General features: G+C 39.1%; 1 protein-coding gene across 3 annotated transcripts in view; it reads right to left on the reverse strand.

Annotated features, from left to right (window-relative positions):
* MAN1A2 (mannosidase alpha class 1A member 2) overlaps window positions 1–25,776 on the reverse strand; it is a 209,700-nt gene extending 183,924 nt beyond the window's left edge. For all 3 annotated transcript variants that reach the window (XR_016394219.1, XM_089917086.1, XM_022583954.3), the window contains exon 1: window positions 24,097–25,776. Coding sequence is in view for 2 of the 3 variants with exons in the window: in XM_089917086.1 (XP_089773212.1) it covers window positions 24,097–24,398 (302 nt within the window). In the remaining variant the exon portion in view is untranslated. The remainder of the gene's footprint in view (window positions 1–24,096) is intronic.
* Between the last annotated feature and the right edge of the window lie 955 nt (window positions 25,777–26,731).

The raw sequence follows: 26,731 nt of genomic DNA on the forward strand, positions 1-26,731 counted from the left end.
AAAAGAGAGTACTATTAACAACTGTACACCAACAAATTAGATAACCTGGATAAACCAGATACAATCCTAGAATGGCACAAATTACCAAAACTGACTCAAGAAGAAACAGAATATCTGCAGAGACCTATAACAGATAAGGAATGAAGAACTGATACATGCTACAGTGTGGCTGAGTCTCAAAAACATCATGCTAAGTGAAAAAAGCAAAAGCTAGATACAAAAGGTCTTACATAGCATGATTCCATTTATGTGAAATACTTACCACATAGGTAATAATACTTACCAGAATAAGTAAATCCTTAGAAACAGAAAGCAGATTGGTGGTTTGCCAGGGAATGGTGGAGAGGAAGGAATGGGGAGTAACTCCTTAATGGGTTTAGAGTAACCTTTTGGGATATGAAAATGTCCTGGAACTAGACAGAGGTGGTGGCTGCACAACACTGTGAAATGTATTAAATGCCACTAAATTGTTCACTTTAAAACGGTTAATTTTATGTTTTGCAAAATTTACCTCAATTAAAAAACTAAATACTTGTGGAACAGCTTAGAATCAAGAAGGCAAACACAATTTTAAAGAATGAGGTAGAACCCACTCTACCTGTCTTAGTCAGTTTGTGCTGCTATAACAAAGTACTATAGACTGAGTGGCTTATAAACCACAACAATTTATTTCTCACAGTTCCTGAAGGCTGGAAGTCCAAGATCAGTGTGCCAACATGGTCAGGTTCTGGTGAGAATCCTCTTCCAGGCTGCAGACTGCCAACTTCTCAAATGGTAGTAAGAGCAGAGAGAGAGAAAACAAGCTCTCTTGTGTCTTTTTATAAGGGCATTAATCCCATTCATGAGGGTTTAATCCTCATGACTTAATTACTTCCCAAAGGCCCCATCTCCTAATACCATCATATTGGGGACCAGGATTTCAACAAAAGAATTTGGGGAGGACACAGACATTCAGTCCAAAGCAATTCCTAATATCAAGACTTTCTAAAGCTACACTTATTTTTTTTTAAGATTTATTCTACTTATTTATTTATGTATTTATTGCCTGTGTTGGGTCTTCGTTGCTGTGCGTGGGCTTTCTCTAGTTGTGGCAAGCAGGGGCTACTCTTTCCTGCAATGCGCAGGCTCCTCATTGCAATGGCTTCTCTTGTTGCGGAGCATGGGCTCTAGGCGCGCAGGCTTCAGTAGTTGTGGATTGCGGGCCTCAGTAGTGGTGCCTTGTGGGCTCTAGAGCGCAGGCTCAGTAGTTGTGGCACACGGGCTTAGTTGCTCCACAGCATGTGGGATCTTCCCGGACCAGGGCTCGAAGCCATGTCCCCTGCACTGGCAGGCAGATTCTTAACCACTGCGCCACCAGGGAAGCCCCTATGCTTACCATTATTAAAACAGTATGTTATGCTAGTTCAACAAATATACAAAAGAACATAGAGAATCCAGAAACAAACCTATGGAAATATGAAAAACTGTTATATGGCAGAAATGGCATTACACACCCATAGGAAAGGAAAGACTCTTCAGTAAGTAGCACAGGGACAAAGTGGACATGCATATGGATAAACATAAATTCAGTCCCTACCTCATCATACACAAAAATCAAAACCAAGTAGATTAAATCCCTAGATGTGAAAAACAAAACTTTAAAACCACCAAAATTGAAAATATCGAAGACTGTAACTTCAGGGTATAAAAGCATTCCCTATGTAAAAATCCAAAAACCAAAATACCATAAAGGAAAATATAATGAACTTCAATCACACTTAAACCTCTATAAAACTAAAGAGGCCATTGCAAGAAGATATGTGTAATGCATATAACTAATGAAGAATTCATCTAGAATGTACAGATAATTCCTACAAATGAATAAGAAAAACAATCTCAACAAAAATTGCCAAAAAAAATGAACAAGCAACTCAAAGATGAGGAAACCCAAACAACCAATAAATAAAAAATATTCCACCTCACTAGTAATCAGAGAACTAAAAACTAAAATTGGCATCAGATTGCTAAAGATTTTTAAAATTTAACAATGCCATGGTTTGCAAAGACGCAAACGGGAGTGTAAACTGGTACCCCTTTAGAGACTAACTTAGCAACAAACTATGGAGACAATGATGCATATACTTTACAACTCAATAATTCTATTGCTAAGCTTTTACCTTGAAGAAAAAACACATGTGCCCAAGAACACATGTACAAGAATGCTTTTGCAGCAAAAAATATGGAATTAACCTAAAAAACAAAATCTATCAACAGGGGCATATATAAATAATTTGAAGTTTAATCATACAATAGAATATGTAAGTGAATAAAATAACTAAGCCAGAGCCTGATATGTTAATATACATAAATCATTTTTAAAATGTTGAATTAAAAAAAAACTTGCTGAATGAGATGTACAATGTTTAAGAACGTGCAGAACAATACAACTATATATTTTTATATTTATTGGTATATATAATTTATATTGATATATATGTAGTAGAAGTACAAAACCATGTACTGAGAAAGACAATGTCAAACTCAGGCTAGAGGTTTACCTCAAGAAGGGTAATCTTCAGCTAAAATAGAAAAATGTTAAGATTTAAAATAGTGGATACAGTGACAATATCAGCTGTTAAGACTTTTATGTATGCTTATAACTTTAAAAAAAAATAATGATAAAGAGGACTTACACCAGCTATCAAAACATACTATTGTACACTATTATAAAACTATTAAAATAGTGTGTTATTTTAGGGAGTAATTGGAAGGATCCATAGGGGGTTTAAAGAAAAAAAGAACTCTCTATAATCTGGGATATATTATCTTTTATTTAACCAATTCTCTGATAACAGACATTTGGATCATTCACAATATATCATGTTATAGCTTCAGGGGACATTCTTAAACATCTCTTTGTGCAATGATGTAAAGATTTTCCAAGAATAAGTTCTTAGAAGAATTTCTAAATTAAAGAATATGTACTTTAAAGTAGTTGATATTTACTAAAATAGTTGATTACTAAATTGTTCATCACAAAAATTCTATTAATTTACACTTACACCAACAGTAAAAGTGCAAGAGGAGCCATCCAATCAATGTTCACTGCACCCTAGATATAACCAATCTTTTGAAGTAGAGGAAAAAAATCTAGGTCATGAAAAGGTAAATGTTTATTAATGGCATCACAAATTAACAGAAAAAATAATTCACATTTATTATACACACCAAAAAGATATAAACTTTATATCAGATGCCACCTTACTGCAAAGTAATTAAAGAAGTCATGTACACACATGTAATTTTATAAATAAACTTACAATATAACCCTATAGAGCTAAACATAAATAGTTTTAGATACACAAATACATATAATTGTACCAAATCTCAATTTAGCACAATGATTGACATCATCTTTTAGATGCCAGGGTCTGGCTCCTTATTAAAGAAAGCTTCAGAACATTGCATCTCACTTCCTGATAACCCTGTCCATACGTCAGAAATGCATAAATTAATGACATAAATGCATATTAGGAAAAAAAGAAAGGAAGAAAGGTAAGGTAACAACTTATCTGAACTCTCAAAAATTACCAAAGAACTAAATATATATACTTGAGCCTCACCTAGGTGAAAAGACATCTCTAAGACCCTCAGAATCTGACTCCAAAGATAATACTATATGCTTTAAGGCAATGTTAAGATCTGAATCTAAGGTTTAACTTTCTCAGTAGTGTCCAACTGAAAATTAATCCTCTGTAATATTCTCCAATAACCCCAATACTTAGTATAATGCTTGGTACATCATACTCAAAAACACTTTCTTAGTAAGTGAATGTGATATCACTAAGGAGAGACCAAGAGATCTACACAAGTAACAGAGGTTGATATTATAAATATGTAAATGTCAAAAATGTAAAAGGAAAAACAATACACACATTGTTTTTTGTAGTCTCCAGATTACTTCACATCCTTTTTTTTAAAACTATTTATATAACTTATCTCTAAAGCTCTTATTAAGATATGGAGAACAAAAGAACATGGCATCTTTCAATACTGAGGTTAGGAAATTATAATCTTAAAGAAAATTTGGCATCGGGGTAATAAGAGCCTTCACAGGGTCTGAGGCCTGAATTACTCAAGCACTCTTGTTTTTCCACAGAATCTATCCTAAAGTTTTATATGAGAGATGTAATTGTTACTGAGCTCAAAAATGACACCTGGAAATACTTTTGTAAATATACCTATTACTTTCAGGCTGGTATAAAATATGTCCAGTAAGTTATACTTTTAAACTTATGAGAAATAAGAATGTATAAAAACAGCATTTCAGTCATTTACTCTTTAAATTGGTACACATTTCATTATATAAATAATCATAATATGATATAAATTAGTCATTTATAAAATGATTTTTTAATCTTAATTTTTATATATAGAAATGACACTAATTCCTATTTAGTATGCACTTTATTTTCAAAGTATCTGTAATGCCTTGAACTAAATTACTACACATTCTTCAGTCCCCACTTCATAAAATTACTGGTATTTCATATGCATGAGCTGGAAGGAATCTTTAAAGGTTCATTCAATTCCTTCATTTCATAAATAAGGCACAAAGGAAGTTGAATAGCTTGATGAAATGCATCCAGCAAGTAAGGACAACACTGAAACTAGAGCCCCTATCTCTTAACACTGAGCCCAATGCCCTTTTAAATATACAATGATGCCTTCCTTCTGGACTACATAAAATTCCAAGATAAATCATTGGAATCAATGCCTTTTAAAGTGGATGTTGCTTTATAATAAATCCTAAAAGCCAATCTGTAAATAAATCTCCATCCATGCTTCATTACAACCGTGTTCTAAAAGGGAAAAAAATCCAGCAAAAATTTAATGACAATCAAAACAAAGTTTTCTGACAGAATTTGCACAATTATGGAAAAAGAAAGTAGCAAACATTTTCCTAGCCAAGAATATGTAGTCAGCCTAAACCATAAGTTAAATATTTTTATAACCTTCAAACAATAGTAAACATAACATTTGCCCAGTTAATCAATTAAATTAATGTTTACCACATACTACAGATTTTAAGTAGATGCTTAGCTTCTGTGGTGCCAACTTTCCAACTATGGCATGATCTAGATTTTAAAGTGTTCATATTTGTAAAAATAAGATTAGTAATACCTAACTTACAGGTCTGATGTAAAGACTAAAGGTTAAACATGTGAAAACACTCATCACATACTCTCTACTGTTATTTTTTTTCCTAAAGAAGGAAAAATTCAATGTGAGGACATGCAAAATACCTTAGATACATGTGTATGAAAAAGTTTTTTCTAGAAAGGGCAAATATGAATAATTCCTGAGTTTTTAAAATTATTTTTAATAAAGAGCCTTTATTAAAGACTGTATCCTTCTCACTTTAAGACATCATTCGTCCTACTTTTGCATCTTATCTCTCAATGCCTCCTAGCATTTTGTTTATATCTTCTCTTGTGGAATTTGTCACCTTGCCATGGACATCGTTTATTCAAGATATATACTTTTCCAGATGGCTTCAATGGGGAATTCTACCAAACATACAAAGAAGAACTTATACTGATCCTTCTTAAACTCTTCCAAAAGACTGAAGAGGAGGGAACACTCCCAAAGTCATTCTATGAAGCCACCATCACCCTGTTACCTAAACCAGACAAAGACAATACCAAAAAAGAAAACTAAAGGCCAATATCTCTGATGAATAGAGATGCAAAAATTTTCCACAAAATATTAGCAAACCAAATCCAACAAGACATAAGAAAGATCATACACCACAATCAAGTTGGATTCATCCCAGACTCACACGGATGGTTCAACATATGCAAATCAATCAATGTGATACACCACATCAACAAAAGAAAAGACAAAAATCACATGATCATCTCAATACACACAGAAAAAGCATTTAATAAAATTCAACATCCAATCATGATAAAAGCTCTTACCAAAGTGAGTAGAGAGGGAACATATCTCAACATAATAAAAGCTATTTATGACAAACCTACAGTTAACATAATACTCAATGGTGAAAAGCTGGAAGTCTTCCTGCTAAAATCCAGAATAAGACAAGAATGCCTGTGTTCACCACTTATATTCAACATAGTATTAGAAATCCTAGCCACAGCAATCAGACAGTAAAAAGAAATAAAGGGTATCCAAATTGGAAGAGAAGAGGTAAAACTGACATTATATGCAGATGACATGCTACTATATATAGAAAATCCTAAAGACTCCACAAAAATCTACTAGAACTGATAAACAAATTCAGCAAGGGAGGAGGATACAAGATTAACATACAGAAATCGGTTGCATTTATGCTCACAATGAAATATCATAAAGGGAAAGTTAAAAATCCAATCCCTTTTAAAATCGCATCAAAAAAAAAAAAATACTTAGGAATAAACCTGACCAAGGAGATAAGAGACTTATATGCTGAGAACTATAAAACACTGATAAAGGAAACTGAAGATGATTCAAAGAAATGGAAAAATACCCCATGCTTTTGGATTAGAAGAATTAATACTGTTAAAATGGCCATACTACCTAAAGCAATCTACAGAGTTACTATGATCCCTGTCAAATTACCCATGATATTTTTCACAGAACTAGAACAAATAATTCTAAAATCTATATGGAACCATAAAAGACCCAGAATTGCCAAAGCAATCCTGCAGGAAAAATAACAAAGCTCGAGGCATAACCCTCCCAAACTTCAGACAATACTACAAAGCTACAGCAATCAAAACAGCATGGTATTGGGAATTCCCTGGTGGTCCAGTGGTTAGGACTTGGTGCTTTCACTGCCAGGGCCCAGGTCCAATCCCTGTTTGGGGAAATACACAAGCCATGCAGCACGGTCAAAAAGGAAAAACAAAACAACATGGTACTGGCACAAAAACAGACATATGGATCAATCGTACAGAATAGAAAGCCCAGAAATAAACCCACACACCTACGGTCAATTAATTTGCAACAAAGGAGGCAAGAATATACAATGGAGAAGACAGCCTCTTCAGCAAGTAGTGTTGGGAAAGCTGGACAGCTGCATGCCAATCAATGTTAGAACACACCCTCACACCATACACAAAAATAAACTCAAAATGGCTTAAAGACAAATATAAAACATGACTCCATAAAACTCCTACAAGAGAACACAGGCAAAACATTCTCTGACATAAATCGTACCAATGTTTTCTTAAGGCAGTCTCCCAAGGAACAGAAATAAAAGCAAAAATAAACAAATGGGACCCAATCAAACTTATAAGCTTTTGCACAACTAAGGAAACCTCCAACAAAACAAAAGACAACCTACGGACTAGGAGAAAATATTTGCACATGATGCGACTGACAAAGGCTTAATTTCCAAAATATACAAACAGCTCATACAACTCAGTAACAAAAAAACAAAGAACCCAATCAAAAAATGGGTAGATTACCTAAACAGACATTTCTCCAAAGAAGACATACAAATGGCCAACAGGCATATGAAAAAATGCTCAATATCACTAATTATTAGAGAAATGTAAATCAAAACTACAATGAGGTACCACCTCATACTGGTCAGAATGGCCATCATTAAAAGGTCTACAAATAACAAAGGATGGAGAGGGTGTGGAGAAAAGGGACCCTTCCTACCCTGCTGGTGGGAATATAAATTGGTGCAGCCACTATGAAAAACAGTATGGAGGTTCCTTAAAAAATAGAGCTTAAAAACAGAGCTGCCATATGATTCAGCAATCCCACTCCCGGCAATAGAACCGGACAAAACTCTAATTTGAAAAGATACATGCACCCCCATACTCATGGCAGCACTATTTACAATAGCCAAGACATGGAAACAACCTAAATGTCCATCAAAAGATGAATGGATAAAGAAGGTGTGGTATATTTACACAATGGAGTATTTACTCAACCATAAAAATAGTGAAATAATGCCATTTGCAGCAACATGGATGAACCTAGAGATTATCATACCAAATAAAGTCAGAAAGAGAAAGACAAATATCGTATGATACCACTTATATGTGGAACCTAAAATACAACACAGATGAACTTATTTACGAAACAGAAACAGATTCACAGACATAGAAAATAAACATGGTTACCAAAGTGGAAAGGGGGTGAGGGAGGGATAAATAAGGAGTTTGGGATTAGCAGATACAAACTACTATATGTAAAATAGATAAGCAACACAGTCCTACTGTATAACACAGGGACCTGTGTTATATATCCTGCAATAAACCACAACAGAAAATTAGATGAAGAACATATGTATATATAACTGAATCACTTTGCTGTATACCAGAAACTAACACAACACTATAAATCAACTATACTTCAATTTAAAATAAAAAAATATATACTTTCATTAAGGGTCAAATGTACCTCAAGCATTGGAAATACAAAAATAATTAAAAGAACAGTCATTTGTCCTCAAAGAGCCCATGTTCTACTGGGAACAACAGATAAGTAAGCAGATGATTATAAATATGCAGTCACAGACAATACATGAGAAAGATAAAAGTACATGGGAAAAAGACTACGTAAAGGCAGGGAAAGTAAGGGAATAAATCTATCTGTGGATGTGGGCAATCTCAGCTGTTAATGGGTAAATTAATATTAACAAGGCTGCTGTAGATCAAAGAACACTATTATTAAATAAGATTAAAAGCAAGTCAAGGTAATTCAAGCACAGATTTATAATACTAAATGATGATAAAAAATGAAACCTAATCTTAGACTACATATTACAGAGGCTTCATAATCTACATAAGTCTACATTAGTAATATAGAAGGAATATTCTGAGATTGTATGTTTGATACTTTAATAGGAAGAAAAGTCAAAAGAAATATTAATAAATAAAAATAAACATTTCACAGCCCTAGAACACTTGCTATGAAACCCAAGAGAAATTTTGGAAAGGCTATCATAGCTTTAAAGCAAATAAACCATCAATATGTTTGAACAAATTTTATTTCCTTAAAACATTTAACTTCATCCAATAAATAATGTTTACCTATTAGCATTCAACTTCTGGGGCACTGAACAGTATGTCATCTCCTGCAATTTCCAACACTTCCTGACCAACATGAAAATCAGGACATACCTTGGCATTCTGCAATTTAACCACACCATACTAATACTTTATTCATTTCTGAGAAGAATGAAAAACATTCTGATTTTATAACAGTGATTTTATAATGCTGAACTAATAAAAGCAAAGTCACTATCACTTTGCTTAGGATCAAAATTAGACTTTAAATAAGGGTATACAAAATTTCATCTGATGAGCAGACCCAAAACACAGCTTCTACCAAATTACTATTAATACTTATGAAAGATGCAGAAAATAATAAAAACTCAGACTATCAAAGAAATAAGAGCCATCATGTCAGAATCTGGAAGAATTCTTCAGTAACTTATAACCATATTTAACTCATGAAACAAAAAATATCCAAACTACTACACAACCCCAACTGTAACTTATCTCAGAGACCCAATGATAAAATGGGACAGAAACCTTTATATAGTCAGAGCACTGTTCAACTTTCCTTTCCCCACAGTCTCTTCCCAATTGTTTCCTTATTATTTAATTAGCTAGTCTATGTCAGAGAACAACTCCTGGAGGATGGGGGAAGTAGAATAAAAAACTGTATTCTAAGTGGTATGAAGCAGAACAAGAAGAATCTCAGTAGTTGTCCATGATGCCAATTGTACTCGGAATTGTGAAATCTATTCTAGCGCCACAGTTGAAACGACTTAAAGATATTAGAACAGAGGAAAACAGACTGAGAGCTATACAAATCAATTTGTACTCCAACTATGGAATTGAAAAGGGTATTCACTCAATATGCAAGTAGATCAATATGCAAGTAGAACAAAGGAAAGCCCCACAGACTTAGAGGATAAAATGTGTGACCTCCCTAAAACAGGAGCAGTAAGCCCTAAGTAAAGAACAGGATGAGGGTGGGGGTGGGGGTGGGGGAGGCATGGAAGAGAGATGAAATGAGGAAAGATGATAAGAAAGCTAAAATCACAATAGTGAGATATAAAATCTCTACTCTTGCAACAGAAAGCAAAAATGAATCAAGCAAAAAATACAAATCATGACATGAAAAACTTGAGAAACTCTCACCAAAGCGTGCTACAATCTGGTGTCAAGTTCAAAAGCCACATGACATTAGTGACTACCATATATCCAGCACAGGTTTAGAGTGATTATGTCTAGTAAAATGTCACACAGCTAGTTAGTAGAACCAAGATGCAACTTTAAGTCTTTCTAACTCCAAAGCCTATGCTCTTTACGTCTGAGGAAACTATCAGAAGTTAACATACACCCAACCCGCAAGTATTCAATTCATACTTGCAAAATCCTGACTGGAGGATGAAACTTACTGGCAGTTCAACTAAATATTTTAAAAACAAAACAAAACCACAAAGCCCATTTATATAATGCCAATATATAAAACAAATGTCAATTTCAAAGTGAAAATTAATGAAATTCTTATTATAAAACATTGTTTATATTATCCTCAACTTAAAATAACACAAATGGCCATTAATAAGAGACTGAATTAAGTAAACTGTAATATTTTCATATAATAGAATGCTACATAGTGATGAAAATAAACTACCACCACAAACTTCAACATGATGGAATCTTAGCAAGATAATATTGGGCCCCTTCACACAAAAAAAGGCAAGACACAGTACATACATCATTTATATACTTACGTAAAAGTTAAAGCAGGAAAATCTTAGCTATATTGTTTAGTGATGTTTACCTAGTGGTAAAACCGTAGGGAAACACACGGTTGTAATTACCATAAAAGTCAAACACACGAATGGGGCCAGGAAATACTGAGGGATGGTTTGGGAAGTGATGATCTGGAGGCTTTTGGGGTGCTGACAATGTTTGTTTTCTCAATCTGGGAGGTGGTTGCATGAGTATTTATATATAAATACTATCTATTATAGTGTGGATTATTCTTTTATGTATTTTTGTATAATAGTTACATTTTACAAATTAGAAAGGTTTAAATAAAATGAATGTAATAAATGAAAACTAAATGTAGGCACAGAAATAGGAAAATGTAAATAACACGCTGACAATATATTGTACGCATGTATTTTATATATATGTATAAAACTATTGTGAATAAAGGGTTACTATCAGGCCTGTTTCAGGAAGAAAAAAATAAAATTCTTATTAGATAAGTCTATTATGTACACAAATTATGAACATGATACTTTATGTGTATCACTGTATATTTATAACAATATTCATGTATACTATAACCAATACCTGTTTTGGTTACTTCAAAATCACAGATGCTAATAAACATGACTGTCATGAACATCAAACTATACATTTTATGTCATCATCTGGAAGATATATATTGTTTGAAAACTCTGGATTGTTTATGAACCACTTAACAGAAGGAAACATACAGGTTTTCTCATGAAAATACTTTATCTTAAATTCATGTAGTAACAATTACATAAATTAAAGTATTAGTTAAATATAGCAGATATTTCTGGGACTTTCCTGATGGTCCAGTGGTAAAGAATCCGCCTGCCAATGCAGGGGACATGGGTTCGAGCCCTGGTTGGGGAACTAAGATCCCACATGCCATGGGGCAACTAAGCCTGTGTGCTACAACTGTTGGCTCGCGCGCCTCAACGAGACAGCCCACATGCCGCAAACTACAGGGCCCACACTATGGAGCCTGCGCGTCGCAACTAGAGAGAGAAAACCCACATGTCACAACTAGAGAGAAACCCGAGCAGACCGCGAGCCATAACGAAAAGATCCCACGTGCCTCAACAAAAAGATCCCGTGTGCTGCAACTAAGACCCAACGCAGCCAAAAAAAATAAGGTAAATAAATAAAATAAATATTTTTTTAAAAAATACAGTGTATATTTCTCAGTAATCCATAATCATGTCAGCCAGAAACTGGGACTACCTCCTCCTCCTACCTCAGCCCCCATATTCAATCAACCACCAACTTCTGTGAAACTTAATAGATTAACATCTCTTGAATCAACTACTTTTCTCCACGAATTTCTCTCCTTCTCCACTTTCATCACTCTGGTCTAAGCCAGTATCCTCTGTGACCTAGGCTCTCCTAACTGATTTCACTACATTTCCTCCTGTTCCTCTCCAATCCACTGTTTACACTGCAACCAAAGTAATTATTTAAATTTTTAAAAAATATTAAATGATTATGACATTCCCTTGCTTTAATGAAAACTCTTCAATGCCTTCCCATAGTACTTAACATAAAGATCAAAATACTTGACTAAAAACTCTCCAGGATCCTGCCTAGGGATTCCAAACTCAACAACAACCAGGTTAAACATTGATTCATTAAATTTACTTATCGGGCAACTTAATTGAGTGGCATAAAATGAAGAGTCCATGCCCCACTAGAGGGAGTAGCAGCTGCCTGGATCCAGCTGAGCGTTGCCATCTGAAAATACAGACTTGGATGTTGTTATATCCTCTCATTTTTCAAGAGAAGCCAGAAATCCAGACTTTTGTGTGAAATTTTCCTGATATGTCAATGCTGGCAACTCATCCAAAACTTTCCAATCAATAAGGAGGCCAAATCTGACCTGTCATCTAGTCTCTTCACCTAACCACACACCACTAATCTCTACACCAGCCATACTGAATCTGAATATTTCTCAGAGCCTCAATGATACTGAAACCGAGCAGGACCCCGTGGGGGCCTCCAGGGCACAAAACCCTTTCTGCTTCTGGTTTCTTGTTTGTAGGAAAAAGGCTTTCCACCTCCAAGACCTTTCCTAAGTTCCACAGGGCAGATTCAGTTACTAATTAGGGGAATGAGGGAACAGCAGAAAGAAACAATAGTGCAGTGACCGGGCAGGGGCCTAGTTCTTCCTCAGGGCTGTGCATAACAATCTCATACATATCTCTGAGTTCTTCTACAGAAACTAGGGCCCGCATCCAGGTGGAGGGTGGTATTTTCAGGCTGAGCACAAGCATGTGGACCTCTGACTCGTTGGAACCAGAAGGCTGATGATTGAAATTCCTAGAATACCACGCTGTTACCTCACCACCAACCAGTCAGAAGTAGGTCACACACCCTGCAGCTCTCCCCTGAAATTTTGCCTATAAAAACTCTTCCCCCAAAATCTTTGGGGAGCTCGGGTCTTTTGAGCATGAGTCACGATTCTCCTTGATTGGCCCTTGCAATAAACCTTTCTCCACTCCAAACTCTGACGTTTTGGTTTGTTTGGCCTCACTGCGCAGCAGGCACATAACTTGGGTTCAACGACAGTACTACTTAGGGCTCTCACACATGTTGTGTCCTCTGCTTTGACCACTTTTTTTTCCCACAACTCTACCTGACCTAGCAATCTCCTACTTGTAAGCTTCTCAGCAGTTGTTTCCTCAAGAAGCCTTCCCTACTCCCACTGCCTGTCCCCGCGACCCCCACTCCACAGGCTAAAACACATTATGTGCTCTGATAACACTGGGTACACCTTCATAACACTCATCACACCTAAAAAATAAATTTGTTTATTTAATGCCTGTCATCCCCTCTCACCCCTCCCCCAAGATGCGAAGCTCCATAAAAGTCGGGCCTGATACACAGCAGACATGCAATACACATTTGTTGCTAAATAGTTTGGTTATAAAATATTCCTTTACACAATAAGGGTCTGGTGTACTTTTAAAATATTAATTAATCTCTACCCAACTTTTCAGGAACATGTACAATATTTTAAGGTAAGTAGACTCAGAATTAAAATATTCAATTAAAACTATAATTAATGATAATAATAACTAATATTTATTGAGCATTTACTAAATGCTAAGAGCTATGTTGAGCACTTCACGTGTACTGCCTCATTCAATGTAACAATCTATAAAGTGATGCCACTATCATCCAAAGGAAGCAACTTATGCATAGAGTTTAAAAATGTGCTCAAAATCACACATCTAATCAGTGACAAACTAGGGTACGAATCCACGCAGTCTGACTCCAGAGCTTAAGCACCTAACTACACTAATTAAGAAAAGCCAATTCAACAAGTATCTGTTAAATACTGTAAGAAAGAAATAATGGCCATGATTTATTTTTCATTACTTCTCCGTTAAAGTAAGGTTCCTCATCCCTCTAACCTGCACTCCTCTCCACACATATAAAATTAAATCATCAAGTTTTATTTTCCAAATTAAGAAAGATGGTTCTTTGACCCACATCCAAAATAAGCATGATCTTAGTACCAACTATACCTGTTAAAATGCTATCTTTCCGAATTATTTTTAAATATGTTAATGTTTATATATTAATGTTTTACATTGTAGTCTTATTATTGGAATGATCTCTAATTTGAAATGTATTTCATTGATCAAATTAGAAGAGTTCTTATGACTACAGACTGTGTTTTCAGATACCGTGACAATCGATATAAAAATAAACTGAGGGGGGGACCTTCAAGATGGCGGAGAAGTAAGACTTGAAGATCACCTTCCTCCCCACAAATATATCAAAAATACATCTACATGTGGAACAACTCCCATAGAACACCTACTGAGCGCTGGAAAAAGACCTCAGAACTCCCAAAAGGCAAGAAACTCCCCACGTACCTGGATAGGGCAAAAGAAAAAAGGAAAAACAGAGGCAAAAGAATAGGGACCTGCACCTCTGGGAGGCAGCTGTGAAGGAGAAAAAGTTTCCACACACTAGGAAGCCCCTTCACTAGCAAAGACGGGAGGTGGGCGTGGGGCGGGGGGGCCTTCAGAACCACGGAGAAGAGCGCAGCAACAGGGGTGCAGAGAGCAAAGCGGAGAGATTCCCGCACACAGGATCAGTGCCAACCAGGGCTCACCAGCCTGAGAGGCTTGTCTGCTCACCCGCTGGGGCGGGTGAGGGCTGGGAGCTGAGGCTCGGGATTCGGAGGTCAGATCCCAGGGAGAGGACTGGGGTTGGCCGCGTGAACACAGCCTGAAGGGGGCTAGTGCACCACAGCTAGCCTGGACAGAGTCCGGGAAAAAGTCTGGACCTGCCTAAGAAGCAAGAAACCATCGTTTTGGGGTGCGCGAGGAGAGGGGATTCAGAGCACCGCCTAAACGAGTTCCAGAGACAGGCGCGAGCCACAACTATCAGCACTGACTCCAGAGACAGGCGTGAAACACTAACGCTGCTGCTGCAGCCACCAAGAAGCCCGTGTACAGGCACAGGTCACTATCCACACATCCCCTCCGGGGAGCCTGTGCAGCCCGCCACTGCCAGGGTCCCGTGATGCAGGGACAACTTCCCCGGGAGAACACACGGCAGGCCTCAGGCTGCTGCAAGGTCACGCCAGCCTCTGGCGCCGCAGGCTCACCCCAGCCTGTACCCCTCCCCCCGCCTGACTGAGCCAGAGCCCCCGAATCAGCTGCTACTTTAACCCCATCCTGTCTGGGTGGGAACAGACGCCCTCAGGCGAACTACATGCAGAGGTGGGGCCAGATCCAAAGCTGAACCCCAGGAGCCGGGCGAACAAAGAAGAGAAAGGGAAATTTCTCGCAGCAGCCTCAGGAGCAGCAGATTAAATCTCCACAATCAACTTGATGTACCCTGCAGCTGTGGAATACCTGAATAGACAACGAATCAACCCAAATTGAGAAGGTGGACTTTGGGAGCAACTGTAGACTTCGGGTTTGCTTTTGGCAACTAATTTGTTTCTGGCTTTATGTTTATCTTAGTTTAGTATTTAGAGCTTATTATCATTGGTAGATTTGTTTATTGATTTCATTGCTCTCTTTTTCTTTTTTATATATATTTTTATCCTTTTTGTGAATGTGTATGTGTATGCTTCTTCGTGTGATTTTGTCTGTATAGCTTTGCTTTTTACCATGTGTTCTAGGATTCTCTCCTTTATTTTTTTTCTTTTTTTAGTACAGTTTTTAGTGCTTGCTAACGTTGGTGGTTTTATTTTTTGCTTTGGTTGCTCTCTTCTTTTTTTTATTACTGTTTTATTTTAAATAATATTTCTTATTTTAATAACTTTATTTTATTAATTTTTTTTAATTTAATTTTTTCCCTCCCCTTTCTTCTGAGCTGTGTGGCTGACAGGGTCTTGGTGCTCCGGCCAGGTGTCAGGCCTGAGCCTCTGAGGTGGGAGACCCAAGTTCAGGACACTGGTCCACCAGAGAACTCCCAGCCCCACAGAGTATCAAATGGCGAAAGCTCTACCAGAGATCTCTATCTCAATGCTGACGCAGCTCTACTCAACGACCAGCAAGCTACAATGCTGGACCCCCTATGCCAAACGATTAGCAAGACAGGAACACAATCCCACCCATTAGCACAGACGCTGCCTAAAATCGTAATAAGTTCACAGACACCCCAAAACACACCACTGGATGTGGTCCTGCCCACCACAAAGACAAGATCCAGCCTCATCCACCAGAACACAGGCACCAGTCGCCTCCACCAGGAAGCCTACACAACCCACTGAACCAACCTTACCCACTGGGGGCAGACAGCAAAAACAACGGGAACTACGAACCTGCTGCCTGAAAAAAGGACACCCCAAACACAGTAAGTTAAGCAAAAGGAAAAGACACAGAAATATGCAGCGGATGAAAAGAGCAAGGTAAAAACCCAACAGACCACACAAATGAAGAAGAAACAGGCAGTCTACCTGAAAAAGAATTCAGAGTAATGATAGTAAAGATGATCCAAAATCTTGGAAATAGAACAGAGAAAATACAAGAAATGTTTAACAAGGACCTAGAACTAAAGAGCACACAAACAATGCTGAACAGCACAATAAATGAAACTAAAAATTCTCTAGAAGAAATCAATCGAGGGCTTCCCTGGTGGCGCACAGGTTGAGAGTCCACCTGCCAATGCAGGGGACACGGGTTCATGTCCCAGTCCGGGAAGATCCCACATGCCGTGGAGCGGCTGGGCCCATGAGCCATGGCCGCTGAGCATGCGCGTCCAGGGCCTGTGCTCCGCAACGGGAGGGGCCGCAACAGTGAGAGGCCCGCGTACAGCAAAAAAATAAATAAATAAATAAAAAATAGAAATCAATCGAGAATAACTGAGGCAGAAGAAAGGATAAGTGATCTGGAAGGTAAAATAGTGGAAATAACTACCACAGAGCAGAATGAAAAAAACAGAATAAAAAGAACTAAGGACAGTCTCAGAGACCTCTGGGACAACAGTACATGCACCAACATATGAATTATAGGGTCTCAGAAAAAGAAGAGAAAAAGAAAAGAACTGAGAAAATATTTGAAGAGTTTGTAGTTGAAAACATCCCTAAAATGGGAAGGGAAATAGTCAATCAAGTCCAGGAAGCACAGAGAGTCCCATACAGGATAAATCCAAGGAGAAACATGTCAAGAAACATATTAATCAAACTATCAAAATCTAAATTCAAAGAAAAAATATTAAAAGCAGCAAGGGAAAAGCAACAAATAACATACAAGGGAATCCCCATAAGGTTAACAGCTGATCTTTCAGGAGAAACTCCGCAAGCCAGAAGGGAGTGGCAGGATATATTTAAAGGGATGAAAGGGAAAAACCTACAACCAAGATTACTCTACCCAGCAAGGATCCCATTCAGATTTCATGGAGAAACTAAAACCTTTACAGACAAGCGAAAGCTAAGAGAATTCAGCACCACCAAACCAGCTTTACAACAAATGCTAAAGGAACTTCTCTAGGCAGGAAACACAAGAGGAGGAAAAGACCTGCAATAACAAACCCAAACCAATTAAGAAAATGGTAATAGGAACATACATATTGATAACTACCTTAACTGTAAATGGATTAAATGCTCCCACCAAAATACACAGACTGGCTGAATGCATACAAAAACAAGACCCATATATATGCTGTCTACAAGAGACCCACTTCAGACCTAGGGACACATGCAGACTGAAAGTGAGGGGATGGAAAAAGATATTCCATGCAAATGGAAACCAAAAGAAAGCTGGCGTAGCAATTCTCATATCTGACAAAATAGACTTTAAAATAAAAACAATTACAAGAGACAAAAAAAGACACTACATAATGATCAAGGGATCAATCCAAGAAGAAGATACAACAATTGTAAATATTTATGCACCCAACATAGGAGCACCTCAATACATAAGGCAAATGCTAACAGCCATAAAAGGGGAAATCGACAGTAACACAATCATAGTAGGGGACTTTAACACCCCACTTTCACCAATGGGCAGATCATCCAAAATGAAAATAAATAAGGAAACACAAGCTTTAAATGATACATTAAACAAAATGGACTTAGTTGATATTTATAGGACATTCCAGCCAAAAACAACAGAACACACATTTTTCTCAAGTGCTCATGGAACATTCCCCAGAATAGATCATACCTTGGGACACAAATCAAGCCTTGGTAAATTTAAGAAAATTGAAATTGTATCAAGTATCTTTTCTGACCACAGTCCTATGACACTAGATATCAATTACAAGAAAAAATCTGTAAAAAATACAAACACAGGGAGGTTAAACAATACACTACTAAATAACCAAGAGATCACCAAAGAAATCTAAGAGGAAATAAAAAAATACCTAGAAACAAATGACAATGAAAACATGACGACCCAAAACCTATGGGATGCAGCAAAAGCAGTTCTAAGAAGGAAGTTTATAGCAATACAATCCTACCTCAAGAAACAAGAAACATCTCAAATAACCTAACCTTACACCTAAAGCAATTAGAGGAAAAAAAACAAAAAAACCTCAAAAGGGCTCCCCTGGTAGCACAGTGGTTGAGAGTCGGCCTGCCGATGCAGGGGACACGGGTTCGTGCCCCGGTCCGGGAAGATCCCACATGCCGCGGAGAGGCTGGGCCCATGAGCCATGGCTGCTGAGCCTGTGTGTCCGGAGCCTGTACTCCGCAACGGGAGAGGCCACAACAGTGAGAGGCCCGCATACAGCAAAAAAAAAAAAAAACCTCAAAGTTAGCAGAAGGAAAGAAATCATGAAAATCAGATCAGAAATAAATGAAAAAGAAATGAAGGAAACGACAGCAAAGATGAATAAAACTAAAAGCTGGTTCTTTGAGAAGATAAACAAAATTGATAAACCATTAGCCAGAATCATCAAGAAAAAAAATGAGAAGACTCAAATCAATAGAATTAGAAATGAAAAAGGAGAAGTAACAACTGACACCAAAGAAATATAAAGGATCATGAGAGATTACTGCAAGCAACTATATGTGAATAAAATGGACAACCTGGAAGAAATGGACAAATTCTTAGAAAAGCACAACCTTCTGCGACTGAACCAGGAAGAAACAGAAAATATAAACAAACCAATCACGAGCACTGCAATTGAAACTGTGATTAAAAATCTTCCAACGAACAAAAGCCCAGGACCAGATGGATTCACAGGCAAGCTTTATCAAACATTTAGAGAAGAGCTAACATCCATCCTTCTCAAACTCTTCCAAAATACAGCAGAGGGAGGAACACTCCCAAACTCATTCTACGAGGCCACCATCACCCTGATATCAAAACCAGACAAAGATGTCACAAAAAAAGAAAAAACTACAGGCCAACATCACTGATGAACACAGATGCAAAAATCCTCAACAAAATACTAGCAAACAGAATCCAACAGCACATTAAAAGGATCATACACCATGATCAAGTGGGGTTTATTCCAGGAATGCAAGGATTCTTCAATATATGCAAATCAATCAATGTGATAAACCATATTAACAAACTGAAGAAGAAAAACCATATGACCATCTCAATAAATGCAGAAAAATCTTCTGACAAAATTCAACACCCACTTATGATAAAAACCCTCCAGAAAGTAGGCATAGAGGGAACTTACCTCAACATAATAAAGGCCATATACGACAAACCCACAGCCAACATCATTCTCAATGGTGAAAAACTGAAACCATTTCCAATAAGATCAGGAACAAGACAAGGTTGCCCATGCTCACCACTATTATTCAACACAGTCTTGGAAGTTTTAGCCAAAGCAATCAGAGAAGAAAAACATATAAAAGGAATCCAATTGGGAAAAGAAGTAAAACTGTCACAGTTTGCAGATGACATGATACTATACATAGAAAATCCTAAAGATGCTACCAGAAAACTACTAGAGCTAATCAATAAATTTGGTAATGTAGCAGGATACAAAATTAATGCACAGAAATTTCTTGCATTCCTATACACTAATGATGAAAAATCTGAAAGAGAAATTAAGAAAATACTCCCATTTACCATTGCAATAAAAAGAATAAAATACCTAGGAATAAACCTACCTAAGGAGACAAAAGACCTGTATGCAGAAAATTATAAGACACTGATGAAAGAAATTAAAGATGATACCAACAGATGGAGAGATATACCATGTTCTTGTATTGGAAGACTCAACATTGTGAAAATGACTATACTACCCAAAGCAATCTACACATTCAATGCAATTCCTATCAAACTACCAATGGCATTTTTCACAGAAGTAGAACAAAAAAATTTCACAATTTGTATAGAAACACAAAAGACCCCGAATAGCCAAAGCAATCTTGAGAAAGTAAAACGGAGCTGGTATTATCAGGCTCCCCAACTTCAAACTGTACTACAAAGCTACAGTAATCAAGACAGTATGGTCCTGGCACAAAAACAGAAATATAGATCAATGGAACAGGATAGAAAGCCCAGAGATAAACCCACGCACCTGTGGTCACCTTATCTTTGATAAAGGAGGCAAGAATATACAATGGAGAAAAGATGGCCTCTTCAATAAGTGGTGCTGGGAAAACTGGACAGCTACATGTAAAAGAATGAAGTTAGAAAACTCCCGAACACCATACATAAAAGTAAACTCAAAATGGATTAATGACCTAAATGTAAGGCCAGAAACTATAAAACTCTTAAAGGAAAACATAGAAAGAACACTCTATGACATAAATCACAGCAAGATCCTTTTTGACCCACCTCCTGGAGAAACGGAAATAAAAACAAAAATAAACAAATGGGACCTAATGAAACTTCAAAGCTTTTGCACAGCAAAGGAAACCATAAACAAGACCAAAAGACAACCCTCAGAATGGGAGGAAATATTTGCAAACGAAGCAACTGACAAAGGATTCATCTCCAAAATATGCAAGCAGTTCATGCAGCTCAATATCAAAAAAAACAAACAACCCAATCCAAAAGTGACAGAAGACCTAAACAGACATTTCTCCAAAGAAGATATACAGATTGCCAACAAACACATGAAAGGATGTTTAACATCACTAATCATTAGAGAAATGCAAATCAAAACTACAGTAAGGTATCACCTCACACAGGTCAGAATGGCCATCATCAAAAAATCTACAAACAGTAAATGCTGGAGATGGTGTGGAGAAAAGAGAACCCTCTTGCACTGTTGGGGGGAATGTAAATTGATACAGCCACTATGGAAAACAGTATGGAGGTTCCTTAAAAAACTAAAAATAGAACTACCATACAACCCAGCAATCCCACTACTGGGCATATACCCTGAGAAAACCATAATTCAAAGAGTCATGTACCACAGTGTTCACTGCAGCTCTATTTACAATAGCCAGGACATGGAAGCAACCTAAGTGTCCATCGACAGATGAATGGATAAAGAAGATGTGGCACATACGTACAATGGAATATTACTCAGCCATAAAAAGAAATGAAGCTGAGTTATTTGTAGTGAGATGGATGGACCTAGAGACTGTCGTACAGAGTGAAGTGAATCAGAAAAAGAAAAACAAATACTGTATGCTAACACATATATATGGCATCTAAAAAAAAAAAATGGTTCGGAAGAACCTAGGAGCAGGACAGGAATAAAGACGCAGACATAAGAGAATGGACTAGAGGACACGGGAGGGAGAAAGGTAAGCTGGGACGAAGTGAGAGAGTGGCATGGACATATATACACTACCAAATGTAAAATAGATAGCTAGTGGGAAGCAGCCACATAGCACAGGGAGATCAGCCTGGTGCTTCATGTCCACCTAGAGGAGTGGGATAAGCAGGGAGGGAGGGAGACGCAAGAAGGAGGAGATATGGGGTTCTACGTATATGTATAGCTGATTCACTTTTTTATACAGCAGAAACTAACACACCATTGTAAAACAATTATACTCCAATGAAGATGTTTAAAAAAAAAAAACTGACATAACCACATAAAATATACACAAAGTTAATACAGGGATCCCTCAATACCTGAACTCTATCTGAATTCTTGCCTTCCAAAACTCAGGAACCAAACAGATTTGAGTAAGTTCTCACATGTATCCAGACTCTTACTACCCAAAACCCAGAATCTGGCTCACTCACCATCCCTTGTTAAGAAAACTCAATAACCAATCTCTCACTCCAAACTCCGGGATCCAACAGTATCCAACAGTCTTGTACAGCGAAACAGAAGCATATGTATTCAAGGGCTATATAAATTTTAGAATTCTTGTTTTAAGAGATTTAAGCAGATTTTTTTTAATGTGAAAAAAATGGACATATCTGTATTTTCATTCAAATTTGAAATTTAAATTCCACTTAATGAAGAATTTTTCTATGTGAATGTTTTTAAACTAGAAAGTGCCATATTTTTTAATCTTTAGACCACACAAAATATAAAGTAAATTGTTAAGTATATGACAGACAACTTATAAGAGTTAAATAAAGTTAATTCATGACTTCAAAGAGCTCTGAAGTCAGTCTTAACATCTTTTTATAAAAAAAATACTTATCATTATAAATAACATGGGAAATAAGGTTTTCAAGGAAAACAGTACTTTCAGTGTTAATTTTTCAGCAACGTTATTTCACAGATTATATCAGATTTTTCTTGAAGTCACAAAGAGCAAAGGGCAAAATAAAAGAAACAGATGAAAAGAGTACAGAAGTTGAAAATGATGGCAAAAATTTCAAATTAATTTGGTTACAGACGAATGATATGAAACAGTTTTAGAAGTAATTACTCCATAAGGTTCAGCCCAAAGTCAAAGAAACAGCAAGCAAAGAACAAATTAGCTAGACTGAGAAAAAGGAAAAACCAGCTCTCATTACAACAGTGCATTTTTCTAAAGTATTTAACTTAGGATAACATTTGAACACAAGCTTTTTCAAAAACCTCGTGCATGATGAAAACTTACAGCATCAGTTGAGAACAGAACTAAAACATAATTTTTTTACATGCTCAAAAATTATTTTAAGAAATAGAGAAAAAAGGAGAAAGGTTTAGCAGGTTAAAAAAATATATATACTTCAGGTTTGAAGAAAGCAAACTACTTTCCCAGATTCTTTTGATACAAATTACATAAATGATTTAAAGAGACCGTAACTAGAGCTCCCATTTTATACTAATTTGCCCATATTCTCCCAAGAGCTCACTTCGGATTTACTGACTTTAAAGAATGTGAACCCTTTAATCAAGCAAATTCTAAGAGTTATTCGATACACTCCATCTTTCACATTTAGGGAAAAAAAAAAAAAACAGCAAAATTAAATTTTAAAACATAACCAAACCTTGTCTACAAGAGTCACAAAGTGAGTGACTTAAGATTCAGTGATCTCTTTAACTTAACTGACTCCACACAGAGCACCAAAACACATCTATTGTGCCTGTGTTTGTCTTTCTAAAAAGCTAAGATTCACTACTAAGCTTTAACTACCAGCCAGAGATGAGAGCCCTTTGGGAGAGAACAAACCCAGAGAAGATGTCAGGATTCCATGGATCTATTTCACAGGGTGGCACAATGATTGAATGCAACACATTCTTAATAAATGAAGGCGCAGCATATGTCACTATTTCTTCAGGTTAAGTCTTCATACCTCCATTCCCAATTGTTCACATCAGACACAACAACCCTGAGCACAAGCACTCCTCCTACATAAAAGGAAGGAGCTGGACTTTGGATGAGGCTCTAGGTGTCCTTCCAGTTTATGATTCTATTTAACTAGTTGTGTAAAAATACAACTCTCACGACTCAGGGAAAGTTACATTTTACTGCCAAAAAAATGACAGATTTGATGCAATAAACCATACCTTGCTCTGCCAAATGTTAATACCAGAACTTCTGAAATAAACAAACCTGTGTCTATGTTCATCTGGTCCATGGATCAGGAAGACTCCAGGGTTTTTAGCCCCTTTGCCGGCATCTACATGAGGAATTAACACATCTTCCAAACCCAGATCAAAACGTTTGTGTTTTGAAGAGTCTGGAAGGAAGAAGAATGCCCCAAAACACAGGGTGATGAAGGCACTTAGAATAAGGAGGAGGATAAACTTCTCAGAAAGTCTCAAGGTAGCCCTGTGATGCGGGAAGGAAGGCGGCCCCAGGTTCAGAGGTGGTATCCTCCGTCCAGAGAGGGGTAGCAGCGCTGGGGTAGTCATCGTTTACGCTCTTGGGCAGAATATTTTATAAAGTTCTCATCTTACATCAAATGTACGATACATTGAACAGTCTTCAGAATCCTGGCAAAAATGGGGAAACTCAATTTTCCTCCTCTCAAAGGACTGCTGTGCGTTTCAATAGGGTACCTCTTTCACGCTCAACCAATTACATGCAGAAATGAGTGTGGCCCCCAAACGATCATTAGTTTAAGTCCTGTGATACTTTCTTTGCCATGTGGCTCTCAGTACCTCACCGGGTGATTACAAGTCTCCTCTTCATTCCTAAGGGTAGATCAGACAAGCAACACCACACTGAGGATGCAAGGTGGGTTCTTCCATTCCTGAACCTCCGGGAGATGCTCCAACGTGGTTTCCCGCCCCAAAAGGGAGCCTGACGTGATCCAAGGAGCTGTAGAAGGTTCACTTGAGCTCCTCGGATGCTTCGATTGCAGAATCTCTGAACCTCAGTGGTGGAAAACAAGGGGCTCCTCGGAAGTCAGTCAACCGGGAGGAGGGTCACCCGCCTCGCCGGGAAACCGAAGCAGCGGCGCTGGGCGAAAAGCAGGAAGGAGGGGTCAGACGCCCGCGCCTCCCGACGCTGTCCCCGGGCTCCGACGCTGCTCCCTCGACGGCTGGCGCGAAGGGCATCCGCGTCCAAAATACCTGCGCCCTCCCAGCCGCGGCCGCTGTCGCTACCGCTCGGATCTGTCAGGGAGCGGAACTTCCTCCTCCGCGGCCACTGAGAAGCCCCGGAGTGAGCGGGGGGAGGGGAGGCGCTGCGGCCGCCCCCGCTCGGCTCCTCCTCCTCCTCTCGGCAGCGGGTTAAGTTAACCCAGGCGCCGGCTCCCAGAGCGAGGCCGCTTCTGACCCCGCCGTGCCCGGCCGCGGCGACCGAGCCTCCGCGACCCCGCGGCGTGGGAAGAAGCAAAGCCGCGGCCCCCCTGTCCGAGAACCCGGGGCAGGCGCCTGCTCATTCCTCGCTCAGCCCGGGGGCGGCGGCGGCCCCGGGCTCGCGAGAGCAGTCGCGCCTTGGGCGGGCAGAGGTCAGCTGCGTCTCCTTCCTCCCTGGCCGCCGTGGGGGACTGCCTGGCCGCCGTGGGGGCCTCCGCAGCGCAACCTCCGGTCGCTCGCAGCCGCTCGCTCTGGTGGTGGCGGCGACGGCTGCGGGAGAGGCAGCGCGTCCACGCGGTGCGGGGCTGCGGCCCGGTCCTCGTCCCGCGGCTCCCTAGGCCGGGAGGGCGCTGAGCAGCCAACTACCGACACCCGTTGGGCACACTCCTGAGGGGAGCCGGCGTGCGGGGATGGGGCGGATGGCTCGGGCCTGCCTCCGGCCCCAACTCGCGAGTGGGCGTCCCCGAGCGGCGGAGTGTGAGGTGCGCGCGCACGCTCCCAGCCTCGCCGCCGCCGCCGCCGCCGCCCCCGCCCCTTCCCCGCCCCACCCGGCCCGGCCCGCGCTCAGGCCTCGCGCTGCTGCTGCGGGCTCCAGCGCCCGCCCTCTCGCCCGTCGGCTGCGCGACCCCCGGAAGCGTCCTGCAGCCGGCGTCTGGGCACGTGATGGGAGAAGGTCGACCGTTCGCGCTTCACTGATAACTTCACCGGTGCCAGGCTTCGGCATTGCCAGTTCGTGGGACTGACCCGGCGTTTGGGAGGTTGGGGGCGGGGAGGGCGGGGAGGCTCAGGTCCCGAAGGCTTCGCTGCAATCCAAGGGTTGCTAGAACTAAAGGGATCTGACGGCCAAGGTTAACGTTTAATATTGCTTTGTGGAGATCGTGTCTTCAATTATGGACCATTGGTCCCTAGGGCTCAACGACTGGGTCTCCAACTTCTTCCTTACAGCCCATGTGCACGTCGTTGGGCACCCGAAGCTCGAGTCATCTCTACTGAGCAGCAACCGTGTGCCAGGCTCTGTGTTAAGAATAAAATGGCGACCTTCAGGTTAGGTTTCCTGGCTGAGGTGTCTCTGACAGCAGCCCATATGACCCTACAGGACAACAGCTTCCTCGTGGTTCAGTTTCTGGAAGACGTTCTCCCATCATCACACTTCTCACCACCACTCCTCCCATAAAAGACATAATAAGTATGAACGAGAAGGTGCTAAAATCCAAAAAGACAACAATGTTGTTTAAATTCAGGCTTAAAAGCACCCTGAGTTGATTCTGTTATCCATAATCTTAAGAACCATGTTGTGATTAAGTCCAAAAAATTTCTATGTAATACACAAATATTCTCACTTGTTTGATACTAAGATGTCAGTGCCTCTACATATCCTTAGTGATGACTGGGAGTTGGAGAGCCGTCCCTTCAGCGGCAGGGACAAAAGTTCAGCCTTAGTT

Source organism: Delphinapterus leucas, chromosome 1, assembly GCF_059928025.1.
Source record: "Delphinapterus leucas isolate spDelLeu-1000000601 "Yukka" chromosome 1, BTC_Dleu_Yukka2, whole genome shotgun sequence".
NCBI lineage: Eukaryota > Metazoa > Chordata > Mammalia > Artiodactyla > Monodontidae > Delphinapterus > Delphinapterus leucas.